Source organism: Polypterus senegalus, chromosome 4 (genome assembly GCF_016835505.1).
Source record: "Polypterus senegalus isolate Bchr_013 chromosome 4, ASM1683550v1, whole genome shotgun sequence".
Taxonomy (NCBI): domain Eukaryota; kingdom Metazoa; phylum Chordata; class Cladistia; order Polypteriformes; family Polypteridae; genus Polypterus; species Polypterus senegalus.
Genome location: NC_053157.1, coordinates 228,077,468 through 228,094,337, shown reverse-complemented (window position 1 = coordinate 228,094,337; position 16,870 = coordinate 228,077,468). Strand labels below are relative to the sequence as shown.

The window sequence follows — 16,870 nt, the reverse complement described above, 5'->3', positions numbered from 1 at the left end:
ACTCGAAAGGACAGGCCAGGATGGGCTGCTGCGCCCCATGATGCTGAACTGGTTAAAGTCTTTGTGGAAATATATTTATGTATGTATACTTTTTTATAATTCTACTAAATAAGATAATTTTTCCTAACTGATATTTAATTTTAAATATGATTTTCTAATGAATAGAATATTTCACACTGTCAGATTCTAGCCTGTGTCCAAAAAATATATGCAATCTGATGTATATTGGCATATAGTAACTCATAAAAAACATAGAAGGACAGTTAACACTGAACAAATAATGATGCTGAATTTGCAAACTAGTTATTCGAAGATATGTCACTGTGGCACAGTGGTAGCACTGTTGCCTCGCATTAAGAAAATCAGGGTTCGCGTCCTAGATCCTCCTTGTATGGAATTTGTATGTTCTCCACATGTCTGCAAGGGTTTCCTCTGAGTGCTCCTGTTTCCTCCCACTGCACATAAACATGCAGGTTAGGTGAACTGGCCCTGATGTGTATTTAGGGTGTGTGTGTCCTCGTGATGGACTGGCACCCTGTTCAGGGTTTTTGATTTTCCTACCCACTCAGGTGGTCATATATTGGACCTGATCTGCACATCTGGCTTATCTGTCAGCAACTTATACAGCAGTGATTTGGGACTCTCTAATCATAAAGCAGTACTTTTCACTGTCTCATTACCTCTTCCTCCTCTTTCCTGTAAATGTAAAACTTCTTTCAGAAGCCTTAAAATATCTGTCCCCCTATCCATTCTGAATCCATTTCTGATCTTTTCCTGTCACCCCTATTTCATCAACACTAGATAGTGTTGTTGAGTACTATAACTCAGCCCTTCATGCAGCACTACATAAAGCAGCTCCATTGGAACATAAGGAAGTTTCATTAAGTATTCAGCTGTATGGTATAATTCAGAATTACAGTCTGTGAAAGCAGCCAGCTGATGACTATACATCACATATCACATATCACTGTGCACATCTAGGCTTTCTCTGACCATCAAAGGGTTACAGGGATGCACTTACTGCAGTCAAGAACACACACTATGACAGAATAATAGAAACTGGCCATGATAACCCAAGGGTTCTGTTCTTTTTAGTTAATAAACTACTTCAACATGCATCTGGCCCAATTACCTCCTCTACTGAAGTATGATGAAAAACCCTCTACTTTTCTGTAATAAAATTAAAAATCTAAATAATTCAACTTACTACAAATCCATCATCTGTTTATACCACTCCCTGTCTTCCCACTCCCTCTAAATCCTTTTCTAAATGTTCACCAGTTACATCTGCATCTGTTAATGACCTGCTTTGTAAGATGAGGCCCACTATCTGTGTACTGGACCCCATCCCCACCACACTTCTTTAATCCTGCCTTTATGCCATAATCCCGACTATTACAATGATAAATATATCCCTTGACACAAGCTTTGTTCTACTTTTAAAACTGCTTCTGTAATCCTAATGTTAAAAAGTCTGGTCTTGATGGTGACAATCTTAACAATTTCCGGCCTATTTTTCACTTACCTTTTGTGTCAAAAGTTCTTGAGCGTGCTGTGGCCTCCCAACTCACAAATTACTTAACTTCTAACAATTCGATGGAACCCTTTCAAACTGGTTTCAGAGCACAGCACAGTTGTGAAACTGCTCTTCTTCGAGTAACCAATGATTTGCTTATGGCAACAGACATATTAATTCTGTTAGATGTCTACATGCTACTATCCAAAATGGAGAACATTCTGGGTATCTCTGCCACTGCTTTCCAGTGGTTTATGTCCTATCTGACTGATAGACAGGGGTTTGTTAGTCTTGGCATCAGCAGATCCAGCTCAGTGTCAGTCACACAAGGGGTTCCTCAGGGCTCTGTCTTTGGCCCTCTGCTCTTCTGCATCTACACTATGCTTCCCCATGTAAATAATATTTGTATCTTTTGACTGGGTTATCAATTTTATGCAGGTGATACTCAACTCTATTCCAATTTTAGAAGTGAAACTTCATCAGTTTTCTTAGACCTCAACTTGCCTCAGTGAAATTAAAACCTGGATGGAGCAGAACTCTTTAACATTAAATTAGAACAAAACTGAACTCTTGCAAATTGTCACTAAAGTGCAAAATGAGCTCCTTCTCAGTTAGTCTTGATAATGATCTCATCAGACTTTCTTTTAATGCAAAGAATCTTGGTGTTGTTTTTGATTTCTCCTTTTATTATTACACCCACATAAACCACATTAAGAAACTTTCTTACTTCTTTCTTTCTAAGAATTTTTCTTACTACCTTCGTAACATATCCTATGTTCAGTCACTCCTCTCCTTTTCTAAATGCTGAGAAACTTGTCTCTGCTTTTATCAAATCCCACATTGCTAACTGTAACTCCCTACTGGCACGTGCCCCTTCTACTCTTATATCACATCTCCAGCTGATTCAAAACTCTACTGCAAGAGTCCTTACACAAACCAACAACAGCGAGCACATCACATCCATCCTGCTTCACCTTCACTGGCTCCCTGTGTCTTACAGGATTGAATATAAAATTCTATTAATAACCTAGAAAGGTTTAAAAGGCTTTGCAAAGGACTACATCAATGACCTTCTCTATCTCTGTGTTCCTGTTTGCCCACTAAGGTCCTCTGATTCTGGTAATCTTGTTGTGCCTCACACTAACCTGCACTCTATGGGTGACAGGGCCTTCAGTTGTATAGTGCCCAGACCTACCGAAATGAATTAGATCAGCTGATGCAATTCATTCTTTTAAAAAACAACTTAAAACTCATCTGTTCAGGAAGCCTTTTAACTTAACCTAACATTCTGTGCCTTCTTTCAGCTTACCATTCTGTCCAGGTGCACAGCATAATTTGTGTGTGTTAAATCAAAAATTATGTTACTCGTTCAGGATTTTCTTCTAGTACTTTTTTGTATTTTATGTTGGTTTATTTCTTTTATTCTATTTAATGCTTCATATATCTTGTTATTTATCTGTTTTATTGTTATATGTAAAAATATTTCTGCATATACAGTACTCTGCTGTTCTTACTCTGAGAAGCTCCTTATTATTATTATTATTATTATTTTTATTATTGTTGAGGTAATTCTTGCCTTACACCCTAAGCTAGTTCAGATAGAGTCCAGCACCCTCTGCAGCCCTGTTGGATTCAGTGGGTTAGAAAATGACAGGGCCTGACACAATTACACACGTGCTACATGCAGTGAAATGTCAACCTGGTTCACTACTCAGATTAAGCAAAACAGAGTGAAAGGTAAGAAATATAGAGGAACAAAAAGCAAGCAATATTAAATAGAGCAATCTTAAATTTGAACCAATAAAGAACAATGCAGGATAGGCAGAGACGGCAATTATTTTATTTCTTAAAAAACTTTAATTAGTTGAAATTGCAGAATGCTTCCAAACAACACAATATAAGATAAAAGCACATCTTAATAGAGAAGAAACAGTTTAGTTATTGTGGAAATGAAGTGTTAAGTGTTAGTAGTGTATAAGTTTTGCAAAATAATTCTTGACAAAATATCATTTTCTAAAGAGTTGTACAAAGTTCAATTGTGTTTTTATTAAAAACGTTTTGAAAAGAAATATTTTTGTTTAATACATAAATGCATAAATATATATAATTCCTTATTCTTTGTAAACACTGTAAGCTGCATTGGTTGGATAAATTTAAAAAAAAAATAAATTTGGTATTACTTCTGTGGTGTTGATCTTTTTTTTTTTATTTTGCATTCAACGACAACCCCCCTCATGCACAAAATGTGCCCCCTGACACCAAGTCAGCATTTCACGTGTGATACACTTTGTGCTGCAGTGGTTGGTGTGGCCCTTCACCAGTATTGTATAAAGTACTCAACAGCCATTTGTGAGTAAAAGTAGAGGTACCCGTGTGAAAAGTTACCCAAGTAAGAGTAAAATTTGCACAAGAGAAACAATCAAGAAGTTTCTGATAGTAATTGTATGGGATCTCTCTCCATTTTAAATGCATCCATCTATTCATTTTTGAAACTTGCTTATCCAGAGCAGGGTCATGGGCAGGCTGGAGTCTATCACAGCAAGCAATTTAGTATCACCAGTTCATCTAAGCTGCATGTCTTTGGACTGTGGAAGGAAATTGGAGGTAAACTGAGTTTTGTGATTCCCATAGCACCCAGAGTTAGCCCAGATTCTCCATAAACTTTCATAAAACAGGAGAGGTCCCATATTTCAGATAATTGAGTAAATGAGGGAATCATGCTGTATCTAAGGTCCACAGATGTTGAAAGAATATCCTACTTTTACAAAATCCTGAAGTGACACATTGTCCTCCAAAGTCATCACCTTCCTGGCCATGTTAACTGCAGATCCACTTGCCCTTTAACTGAACTAACATATAAGCACAATGCACAACACCATTGAATAGGATTCTGCTAAGAACAGTGGGATTTAGACATGGACCATGACAAGGCAAAAGGTGGCTGCTTACTTGTTAGCTGCTTATTTTCATTTTCCATTCCACTTTAAATATTTATTGAATTTTGTGTATGCAGCCTGTAGATGGTGATAAATATCTGTTCTTGAACATATATTTCAATGTTTAATTGCTTGGCCTTATCATTTTTGTTTCTGGGTTATGATGATAAAAGAGAGTTCCTCAGGTGTGTACTGATCAGCTTTGTGGTGTCCTCCGTCACCTGTTCAGATTGTCCCTAAGGCATCAGAAAGTGCCACTGCTGTGGAAAACAACCTGCATATTTCCTGTTCCAAAGAAGGAAGGTGCCTCTTCACTTAATGACTAAAGACCAGTGGCAGTTATGGCTCAAATCATGAAGACCTTTGAGGGACTTGTCCTGGAGTATATGAGTCATCCTTTGGTAGACAACATGGACCCACTGCAGTTTGCCTTTTGGACAAAGACTGGAGTACAGGATGTAATTATGTCTCTGCTCCACAAGGCTGGACAAAGTTAACAGCACTGTGAGGATGATGGTTTTTTTTTTTCATTTCTTTAGTGCCATAAGTACTATCCAGCCATCCCAGTTATGGAGTAAACTCAAAGATATGCAGATGAATGAGCCTGTGGTGTCCTGATAATGGACTATCTATCAGGTAGACCACAATTTGTGAGACTCAAGGCCTGTGTTTCTGATATGGATGTGAGCACCACAAGGAACAGGCCTGTCTCTTTTTCTCTTCACTTTGTACACCTGAGACTATAAATATAACTTCAGATGATGTCACTTGCAGAAATTCTCAGACGATTTCGCACTTATGGGATGTGTTGGTAAAGGGGATGAGACAGAGGAGAGAAGTCAGGCGGAGAACTTTGTTACTTGGTGTAAAGAGAATTGTCTGCATCTTAACAACAGCAAAACCAAGGAACTGATTATAGAATTTTGGCTCACCAAAGAGCCTCTGTGTCCGATCACTATTTAATGAGTGGATATAGAGCTGGTCCACTACTACAAGTATTTTGGGGGGCGTCCACATAAATGACAGGTTGGACTGGTCTTGGAAAACAGAGGAATGAGATAAGAACTTATGAGACTGCATTCTTTAATGTGAGAAGTGACATCCTTCACATCTTCTACAACTTTGTGATGGCCAGTGTGATTTTCTATGTTGTGGTGTGCATCACTTCAAGAGAGGCCCACCAAATCAACAAGCTAATCAAAAGGGCAGGCTCAGTTATGGGACACACTCTGCAACCCCTGGAGGCTAAAGCAAAGGAGAAAATGAAAATAAAACTAAGTGCCTTTATGAACAATGCTGCACATCCTCTCTGTGATGCACTAACACTGAGGACTTTCAGCCAACAAATTACTCAGCAGAAGTGTGTGAAGAAGTGTGACTGGGGCTCCTTTATACCAACAGCAGCGCATGTGCATAACACCTCAATGACACTGCGGCAGCCAAGTCAGAACTTCTCTTTGTTTTAGATTTTTGTGCTTTATAGTAATTCCAGTATATATTCAGACCAAAGTGTATATATATTTATTTATTTACTTACTTACTTATCCATCTATTTATGTACAACCCCAAATCAGAAAAAGTTGGGGCGGTATGGAAAATGTGTGTATCTTTCTTTCGAAAGGCATTTTATCCATGCTTAAGTTGTAAGGCGTTGTCAAGCACGGGTAAAATGCCTGTCGAAAGAAATCTCACAGTCCAAAAGTTTGTTTTAAAATATTTAGTGAAAATTAAAAGCAAATAATCCACACAAGAATAAAAGAAAAAATAGTTACACACGTAGAATAAAAGGCAAAAAAAAAGGAAAAATGTATCTTCTATAAACTTAGCTTTTCTTGAGAAACTTTAGTTATTTCTATACTTAAAGGTTCTTAATTTCTTCTTCTAAATGCTTTAAGCGTACGGTACAGCACTTAAATAAACAAGTTTCTTTATGTATTACTTCACAAATTCAAAGAGCCCGTAGGCCATCAAGCATGGTTACGTGCACAAGCGCGATCAGGAGCACACAGTCACTAACTGAACTATAATGTTTACTCAAAGCTGTTAGAAATGGTGAGAATATACCAATACAATTCTACTTACAGGGGGTTATAGGAACCTCCCATAGATTATGCATTGTCGTCTAGTAAAATATTAATGAATCTTATAGAACTAGGAAAAATGTCTCTTACAATATATATAAAATGTATATATATAAATTTGCAATGATTCTTAAATTTATGTTGACTTTTATTTCATTGCAGACAGTATGAACTCAAACTGTAGATCCTCTGATCATTTTTGCTCCTCACTGCCTTTGTATCAAATCATGATAACAATCACCTGTTGACATCACCTGCTTGAAATCACATCATTATTTAATTATTTTACCTCATTGCTGGTTCTAATTTGCCCCTGTCCCAACTCTTTTTGGAATGTATTTCGGGCCTGAAATGCAGGAGTGGATGTATATATTAACAAATGAAATGAAGTTGACCAAACAAAATATGAAATATACTGGGTTCATACTGTCTGCTATGAAATAAAAGTCAAAGTGAATTTAAGAATCACTGTGTTTTTTAATTATTTGCATCTTCTATGCCGTCCCAACTTTTTTCTGATTTAGGGTTGTATTTATTAATTTAAAGAGCTTCTGTAAAAAGCCAAATTACCCCCTGGGGACAAATAAAGATCTCTCTAAAAAGATACAGTATATTACTGTCAAACTGTGGAAGAGTAGCCTTCTGAAAATGGCAGGTGTGAAGATGTGGTCAACCAACAGCACAGGGTGTTGTATTACTAGGGACTTATCTTTTCTATTTAACACTGTCTAAGAATTTGGGTGTGAAACATGTGCTAGAAGAATGTTTTCTTGCATTAATACTGTATTTTATTTATTCAGTGTTAGCTGTCAACCATCAATAAAGTCAATAAAATTTCCATTGCCTTAAGGCGTATAAAATATTTTTTGTATGTGACTACTTAAAACTTCATATTCTGACACCAAATAATGTCTCAGCAGAAACTGCAAGTATAATATCTTCTGTTTTTGTAACATGAAATTGTGTTGTAAAATGTGCTCCTGCAGCTTTACATTCCATTAAAGTGCTAAAAAATATTTGGATCATGCAAAAATAGGGCAGTTAAAGGGTTCTTTTATTCTATTTTTTTTGTTCTTTATTTCTCCTTATACATGTTATTAGGAATTTGTTAGTTTTCACATACCCCTTGGGGTCAGAGTGCAAGATCAGCCATTGTACAGCTCCCCTTCAGGTTAAGGGCCTTGCTCAAGGGCCCAGCAGAGTAGGATCTCCTTTGGTAGTAATGGGGATTTGAATCAGCAACCTTCTGGATACCAGCACAGATTCTTAGCATCAGATCCACCACTCTGTCTATTTAAAGGTAAATCACCATTAGATAGATAGATAGATAGATAGATAGATAGATAGATAGATAGATAGATAGATAGATAGATACTGCAGAAAGATAGATAGATACTGTAGATAGATAGATAGATAGATAGATAGATAGATAGATAGATAGATAGATAGATAGATTAAAGCATTCAGATCAAACATTACTCTTTCTAATAAACCCAAATCAGACTGAAAGTAACATCCAATGTTTTCCCCTATGAGCTCATTTTAAAATAAGCACCAGTGTGGTTTCTACTTCTGTTTCTGTTGTGCAGACAGATGTGCACCACTTTAGAACAAGAGGATAATAGCAGTTTGACATATAAAAACACCAAGCTGTCCACTTGACCTGTTTGGTTACCTCACATCTAAATTTTCCCAGTGTCTTATTACATTTTTTTATAATTGGCAATAGTTCCTCTTCAATTACACAACCATTGGTGTTTGTTTCAGATTCCCATGACCATTTGTATGGAGAAATGCCATCTGGGTTCAGTCTTCAATGGACTTTCCCTTCACTTTCATACACATGACTGACTATTTAATGGAAAGAATTCATCTGAATCTGGTTTACTGATGCCTCTCAACTTCTGGATTATGTCAACAAACTTTAGTTACCATTCACTAAAGAAAGAAACCATTTCTGTATCAAAATATAACTTTTGTAGTTTTAAACACATCCTGCTTCTTTCTTTGGCTGCAATTTTGATTTAGAGAAGTTACATTTTTTTTTATTTGCTTATGATCAAAGTAATGCATAACACATCTATCTTTTGATTGATTAATCAGAATTGTTATCTCACTTGCCGTGGTGTCAGACTGCTCTTCTCCAATAAAACTGTTATATTGCTCTACCTCATGCTGACTTTGGTTGTTTGCCTCCTCAGGCCGCGGACCTCTTTTGGTGGTTTTCTCCAAGGGGAATTCAGTTACATTGAAATCTAGTTTATGAGCGTAACTGACCAATGAAACAGTGTGGTGACAGCAGTCTTTCAGGCATTTTAATAAACAGGTTCATACATTTACTGATAAATGTCCTCCACCATCTCAAGGCCCGGAGAAACCTGGAGTAGAGCTACTACTGTTTTGGATTGAATTGACCTTGAATTGAGTCATATAGCATTCTCTGTGAGTTTGCATTTTCTCCCAATGTAACTAAGCAGCTAAGCCTTCCAACTTCAAACCAGGAGGTTGCTGGTTAATTTGTAAGAAATCTGTTTTTCAATCATAAAAAAAAAAAAAACATTAATGTAAGGAATTATAGTTTATCTTACTCTTGCAAAATGTTTTGAATGAAGGCATTGCTCATATGTAAAATAACGATCTGTTCCTTAAATGTCAAACTATGATTCAGTTTGAAAAATCAAATCCTTCTTGGACTTTATGAATAATACTTGTCTTCCTTTGTCAAGAAATGTAATGTGTCAGGCTTGGTTTATGTATAGCAAGCCTGAAAAAATGCATTATGGTTCATGGAGAAACAGCAATTTCATGATTGGCTGGGGTGCTCACATGGTCTTATTGGAGTCCCTGACAGCACATATGGACAAGAAATAAGGAACTTGTCTTGCTCAGGAGCTGCAACAAATGAAGTGATATTATAGACATCATGGTCGCACTTGAAAGAATATTCTGAAGAGTTTCAAACATCAGTTTCTAATGTGAGAGGAAATATTTCACGAAACACACTGAAAGGAGAGTGTGCTTCATTTACTTATTCTAATGCAATGTATGAAATCAGTAATAAATCTGAAATAAAAGCAGGGTTTAGAATAATAATGAAACAACCTAGCAGTCCCAATACACATACCTTTGTCATGAAGCCCATTTAACCCACAAAAAACAAACAAAAAAAAAAAAACATATGAGCCCTACAGAGGACATTTTTGTAATGTTTTTGCTTTTACTTCCTGTTGCCTGTTTTTTGACAGCTGCACTTAAAATCTGCTCAACCATGTCACTGACTTTCCACTCTTCAATGACCCCATATGCTGTTTCCTTTCACACTACTACACTATTTTTTTAATTTGCTTCGTGACAAATGTCACACTGCTTCTTCATATCCTATTTTTACATAAGGAAATACAAAATCTTTTAAACTGACAGAGTCTTCTTATTGTTGTTAACAGAAAGACAGAAACTGAGAGAGACTGTGATCAGAGCAGACTGAACAGCAGGTTTGTAGCTTTACCACTTTTTATCTTTTTTTACTGTAAATATTTTTGGAATTTGTGTGATTTATAATTTAAGGCACTTTATTTGAAAAGCATTGCATTACTCAACAGGGGTCTCCCACTCCAATCTTGCTAAGGGACAGCATAGTGTGATTGCGTCTTCTCTATTGCCATTTTAGTTCTCATAAGTTTCTTGAAGTATTGCAACTTTGTTAATTCAGAAAATTCATATGGAGAACAAAGCAGAGTCAAGATAGATAGATAGATAGATAGATAGATAGATAGATAGATAGATAGATAGATAGATAGATAGATAGATAGATAGATAGATGATAGCACTTTATTGATGCAAGTACTGGGAAAAGCTTGTGAGGACACTGAGGAACTTTCTTATTGTATTACTGACTACATTAACTTTGGTGAAAGGTTAACATATTGTGAAATCATTCCCACAAAGATATTGCACTGTTTCCTTAATACTAAAACTTGAATGACTGTGAAACTGAATAACAAACTGAACAAAACAGTGATTTGGGGTCTGGAGTTGAGCAGTAAATTAATTGGTTGCAGGAACAGGAGAGAAAACAAGCATATAGTGGATTCAGAAAGTATTCAGACCCCTTAATATTGTTCAAATTTGGCTATGTTGCACTTTTATGCTAAAAGTGTTTAAATTATTTTTTTCCATCATCAATCAAAAAGAAAATAAGATTTTAGGAATTTATTAAAAATATAAAACTAAAATATTATATGGACAAGAATATTCAGACCCTTTACTCAGCACTTAGTTGAAGCAACATTTATAGCAATGATGGCCTAGAGTCTTCTTGGCTATAATGTTACAAGCTTCACACACCTGGATATGGATTTCTGCCATTCTTCTCTGCAGATCCAATTAAGCTCTACCAGGTTGAATTGAGAACATTCTTTGGACAGCTTATTTATAAGGTCTGTCCTGAGATGTTCAATTGGATTCAAGTTAAGATTGGCTGGGCAAATCAAGGACATTCTCAGAGTTACTGAACCTTCTGGCAAGACTGAGCTACAGAGCACTCTGGAGAAGGTCTTAATTAAGGACATCGCTTTACTTTGCTTTGTCCAACTTCTATCCTGTCTAGTCTTCCAGTCACTGCCGCTGACAAAAACATCCCACAATGTGCTGCCACCACCCTTAGAACATTAAAACAATCTAGATGAGAACAGGCCATTTAGCCCAACAAAGTTCACCAGTCCTATCCATTTACTTCTTCTACAACAACATTAAGTTCAATTTTGACAGTCACCAAAATCCTACTGTCCACCACACTACTTGGTAGCTTATTCCATATGTCTATGGTTCTCTATGTCAAGAAAATATTCCTAAAGTTTGTGTCATATTTACCCTTAAAAGTTTCCAACTCTGTCCCCATGTTCTTGATGAACTCATTTTAAAATAACAGTCTCAATCCACTGTACTAATTCCTTTCATAATTCTAAACGCTTCATTCATGTCTCCTCTTAATCTCCTTTTGCTGAAACAGAAAAGGCTCAGCTCTTTAAATCTTTCCTCATAACTCATCCCCTGTAGCCCTGGAATGAGCCTAGTCACTCTTCTCTGGACCTTTTCTAGTGCTGCTATGTCCTTTTTGTAGCCTGAAGACCAAAACTGCGCACAGTACACCAGATGAGGCTTCACCATTGCATTATAAAGCCTGGACAGACCCTCCTTGGACTTGTACTCTACACATCAAGGTGCTATATACTGTAACCTGACATTCTGTTAGCCTTTTTAATAGCTTCTGAACACTGACTGGTAGTTGATAGTGTTGAGTCCACTATGACTCCTAAATCCTTTCATAAAGTTTATTTTCAGACCTCTCAATGATTATTCGAGCTTAACTTGTTTACTTGTTACATATAATACTTTATCTTTCTTCTTCTTCTTTTGGCTGCTTCTGTTAGGGGTTGCCACAGTGAATCATCTTGTTCCATATCTTTCTGTCCTTTGCATCTTGCTCTGTTACACCCATCACCTGCATCTCCTATCTCACCACATTCATAAACCTTCTCTTAGGCCTTCCTCTTTTTTTCTTGCCTGGCAGCTCTCTCCTTAGCATTTTTCTCCCAATATACTCACCATCTCTCTTCTGCACATGTCCAAACCTACGCAATCTCACCTCTGACTTTGTCTCCCAACCGTCCAACTTGAGTTGACCCTCTAGTGTACTCATTTCTAATCCTATCCATCCTCGTCACACCCAATGCAAATCTTAGCATCTTTAACTCTGCCACCTCCAGCTCTGTCTCCTGCTTTCTAGTCAGTGCCACCGTCTCCTGCCCATATACTGTAACATAGCTAGTCTCACTACCGTCCTGTTGACCTTCCCTTTCACTCTTGCTGATATCCGTCTGTCACAAATCACTTCTGACACTCTTCTCCATCCATTCCACCCTCCCTGCACTCTCTTTATCACCTCTCTTCTACAACCCCCATTACTCAGTACTGTTGATCCCAAGTACTTAAACTCATCTACCTTCAGCAACTCTACTACCTGCATCATTCACCATTCCACTGACCTCCCTCTCAGTCACACACATATGTTCTGTCTTGTTCCTACTGACCATTCCTCTCCTCTCTAGAGCATATCTCCACCTCTCCAGGGTCTCCTCAATCTGCTCCCTACTATCGTTACAGATCACAATGTTATCAGCAAATATCATAGTCCACGGGGACTCCTGTCTAATCTCGTCTGTCAACCTGTCCATCACTAGAGCCAATCCCTGACGTAATCCCACCTCAACCTTGAATGCAATCGTCACTCCCACCGCAGACCTCACCACGGTCACACTTCCCTTGTACATATCCTGTACAACTCCTTCATACTTCTCTGCTACTCCCGACTTCCTCATACAATACCACAACTCCTCTCAGGATACCCTGTCATATGCTTTCTCCAGGTCCACAAAGATGCAATGCAGCTCCTTCTGTCCTTCTCTATAATTCTCCATGAACACCCTCAGAGCAAACATCACACATCTGTGATGCTCTTTCTTGGCATGAAACCATACTGCTGCTCACTAATCATCACCTCTCTTCTTAACCTAGCTTCCACTACTCTTTCCCATAATTTCATGCTGTAAGGTAAATACTTTATAAAGGTAGTCCCCAGGTTACGGACATCCGACCTATGACTTACGAACAAAGCTGCAGCAGCGACGCATGCGCCTCAGTCACTGCCGCTCCGTCATCTTCGACCTGGGGACTCTGCAAGCTGTGGCAGAGCGGAGACTGGAGGGGGGCGGTTTCACTGCCTGTCCACCACACACGACTGCCCCATTCATTCTAGGTGAGCGGCTGGTAATGCTGCAAGCGGTGACCCGGTTGAGGCCATTGAGGGTGAATGGGGTGGTGGGGGGCAGCATTGTAGTGTGCCTCAGGTGGCTGCCTGTTGAATGGGGGCAGTGGTGGGCAATTCACTACCCGCCTTTGGCCGTACCATGTTTGTTCTCGGTGGGAAGACGCTGCAGGCAGCATACTGTAGTGGAGGTGACAGTGAGGTGGGCTGGTGATGAACCACCCGTCGCTGCCCACATTCATTCTCAATAGCAAGCCTGCTTGTACTTTTACGTACATAGCAGGAAGTTGTCTCGTGTCAGTACATCAGACGTGCTGACAAGGGGTGCCTTCCTGCTATACAGTGCTGTGCAGAAGAGCTCATCTGTACCTTTTGTTTTCACCCTTCAACAATGTCTCTAAAACACAAATCTGATGCACGTGCTGGTGATATAGTAAAGAAAAGAAAAATCATCACCATGGAAAATAAAGTAGAAATAATAAAAAGTTCAGAGAGGGATGAAACTCCATCATTTATTGGCAGAACACTTGGTTACAGTCGGTCAACAATAGCATTTATTAAAATAATGTACCTGTTCCAACTTACATACAAATTCAACTTAAGTACAAACCTACAACCCCTATCTCGTACATACCTCCAGGGACTGCCTGTATTTACTTAACTTTCAATTTCTTGCTTCATCGCTACTTCAAAACTGGAATGGCATTGCAGAGATAATGAATGGTGCCTGATTTCCTCCAAATATGATGCTGATCTTGGTCTGTCTGAGAGTCTTTTAGGTGCCATTTTTCAAACTCTAGATTGGGCTTCCATGTGTCTTTTACAGAGGAGAGGCTTCTGTCTGGCTAAACTGCCATATATCCCAGAGCAGTGTGGTGCTGCAGTGATAACTGTTTCTCTGAAAAATTTCTCCCATCTCCACACAGGTTGTGTTGAGCTCAGTATCAGGTTCTTGGTCACTTTGTCTTACCAAGACCCTTCTCCCTCAATTGCTTAGTTTGACTGGGCAGCCAAGCCTGGGAAGAGTCCTGGTTCTTCCAAATATCTTCCATTTAATAATTATGAGGAAGACTTATAGGCCACTGTACTCTTCGAAACCTTCAATGCTTACAGGAAAACTTTTGTTCCTTTCCCCAGATCTGTGCCTCAATGCAATCCTCTCTAAGCTCTGTTGGCAACTCCTTTGACCTCACAGCTTGGTTTTTGCTCAGATGTAGGAACTTCTATAGACAGGTGTGTGCCTTTGCTCATCATGTGTAGTCAATTGAACTGAGCACAGACGGACTCTAAACAAGGGGTACAAACATCTCAATGATGATCAATGGAATGAGTGTTGCTTGATGAGGGGAATAATACATTGAAATGATTTTTGTATAATACTGCAGCATAATGAAATGTGAAAAAGTGTAGTGGTCTGAATACTTTCTGAATCCACTGTAAGTGAGGCAATGAGATGAACTGGGGTGCAAGCTACAGCAGATCACTTGAAGGAGGTGCAAAACAAGATGAAGAGTAACACTGACTATAAAGAAATTAGTACTTAGGTGGTGGAAGGGACCTTGGAAAGTGCCAGTGAATTAAAAATTGGATCTGTGTAAAGGAGAGAGGTTATGAAAATCTAGGCTGTTGAGCCTGAAATGGTGGTCAACAACAGAGGAGGTCACCCTACATTATTTATTTTTGGTGCATAATTTATGTTATGTACATGTGTGTTTCAGTTAATTATATATATATATATATATATATATATATATATATATATATATATATATATATATATATATATATATATATATATATATATATATATATATATACATATATATGTATATATATTTGTCATTGCCTTTCAAAGTAGGATCACATTATTTTCAAATTTTCCCAACTATCATACCCTCCCAAGTAGCTCAAAGCTCAAAAACAGTTCATTTAGTTCATTATCATCTTCCTGTGTTGAACTTAGAATAATGTTTAGTAAATCTCAGTGTGATGTCATGTCTTTGTAAATCATTGTGCAGACGCAGAACTGTCAAGACTCCTCATCCTCGGTTGCTGCTGTATCCTCTGTAGGATGGCCAGTGAAGACTTCTACAGCTCAGTAGTCTTCCCAGAGAAGAATCAGCAACCAAAAAGCCGGATACCACCAGGTCAGACACCAACAGATTGTAAATTGAAAAGAAGTCTGCTGTTGTACAGTTAATAAAACTATGTAAAGTATTTAGAAAGGTTAACATTAGTAGTAGAGCTCTTATTTTTTTAGGAGCACCTCCATGTCATCAATAAAAACACAGTAATAGTTTAATACGAAAGGCATTTACAATGTTAATAAACACAAATTGTATTTGTTTGCACTATTGCAATAGACTTTTCAAAAGAATGTGCCAGTTAAAAGGTAGTACCATGATACAGTGCGTACTGCTTCAGCCTCGGGGATCCAGTGTCTGGTGCTCACATCTTGTACGTGGTTTTGTCCATCTAGAGTTTGCATATTCTCCCTGTGTCTCAGTAGGTTCTTCTTTCACATCATCATGCTAGTCTGATTCATTGTTGGCTCTAATTTGCCTCTGTGTGGGTGGGTATGTGTGTGTGAATGGACACTTTAATGGACTGAAGTGTTGTCACACTAGGATGATGTCCTGCCCTCCTTTTCTCTTCAATCCTTACATTTTCTTATTTCCGGTGCATAAGTTATGTTTTATTTACTGCCTTGTGCCAAGTGCTGTTCCTGAATTCAGTTAAGTAGGGTTGAGGTTGTTATGTGTTATTTTGTGAAAATGGGTCCTGAGTTAGGCAGGCACTGCCAACTCAAGCCACTTTGATTGTTGTATTGTCACAACTCAAGTCCTGCTGCCATGTGTCTGTGATTCTTAATTTTTGCTCTGAGGTACTCTTGCTGGATGTGAGTTGCAGAAAATATAACTCACATTGAGCAAAATGCATCAAAGTACACTGAAAATTCTGCATACTTGTACTTTCAATCATAAATATATGATAATAATTAATTATATCTTCCATTAGTAACCTTAATATAATACTCTGTAAACTGCTTAATCCACTTCAGTATTTTGAGGTTGCAGAGCCTGTCCTGGCACCATATGGCAGAAGGCAGTAATCAACAGTGGACAGACAGCTAATCCAATAACATGGCCCACTTATGCACCCACATGGTTCCTGTTTTGGAGTCTTAGCTTAACTTTACCTACATGTCTTTATGAATGTGGAAGGAAAATCAATGCAGAAAAGGAAACACAGTGTAAAGTCCACACAAGTAATGATCAGGTGCAGGGAACCAAACCCTTGGTGCTAGATCCAAGAAGGTGAAGTGCTGAGCACTGTGCCAACTACAAAGTCACCAAGTGGTGGGGTAGGCAGTAGGACTTTAATGACCATAAAAGCTTGACTTGATGTTATATTTGGAAAAAATAGGTGAATAGTATTGGCAAGTATGTTTGGCTGAATGTCCAGATGCACAATGCAGACATTTCTTTAATCTTGGTGTGTGGTAACAATCGGA

General features: G+C 38.1%; 1 protein-coding gene across 1 annotated transcript in view; it reads left to right on the top strand.

Annotated features, from left to right (window-relative positions):
• Positions 1–9,962: 9,962 nt before the first annotated feature.
• LOC120528094 (C-type lectin domain family 10 member A-like) overlaps positions 9,963–16,870 on the top strand; it is a 46,192-nt gene continuing 39,284 nt past the window's right edge. Inside the window, exons 1-2 of the mRNA XM_039752117.1 lie at positions 9,963–10,024; positions 15,375–15,503. Of these exons, the coding sequence (XP_039608051.1) occupies positions 15,428–15,503 (76 nt within the window). The 5' untranslated portion in view covers positions 9,963–10,024; positions 15,375–15,427. The remainder of the gene's footprint in view (positions 10,025–15,374; positions 15,504–16,870) is intronic.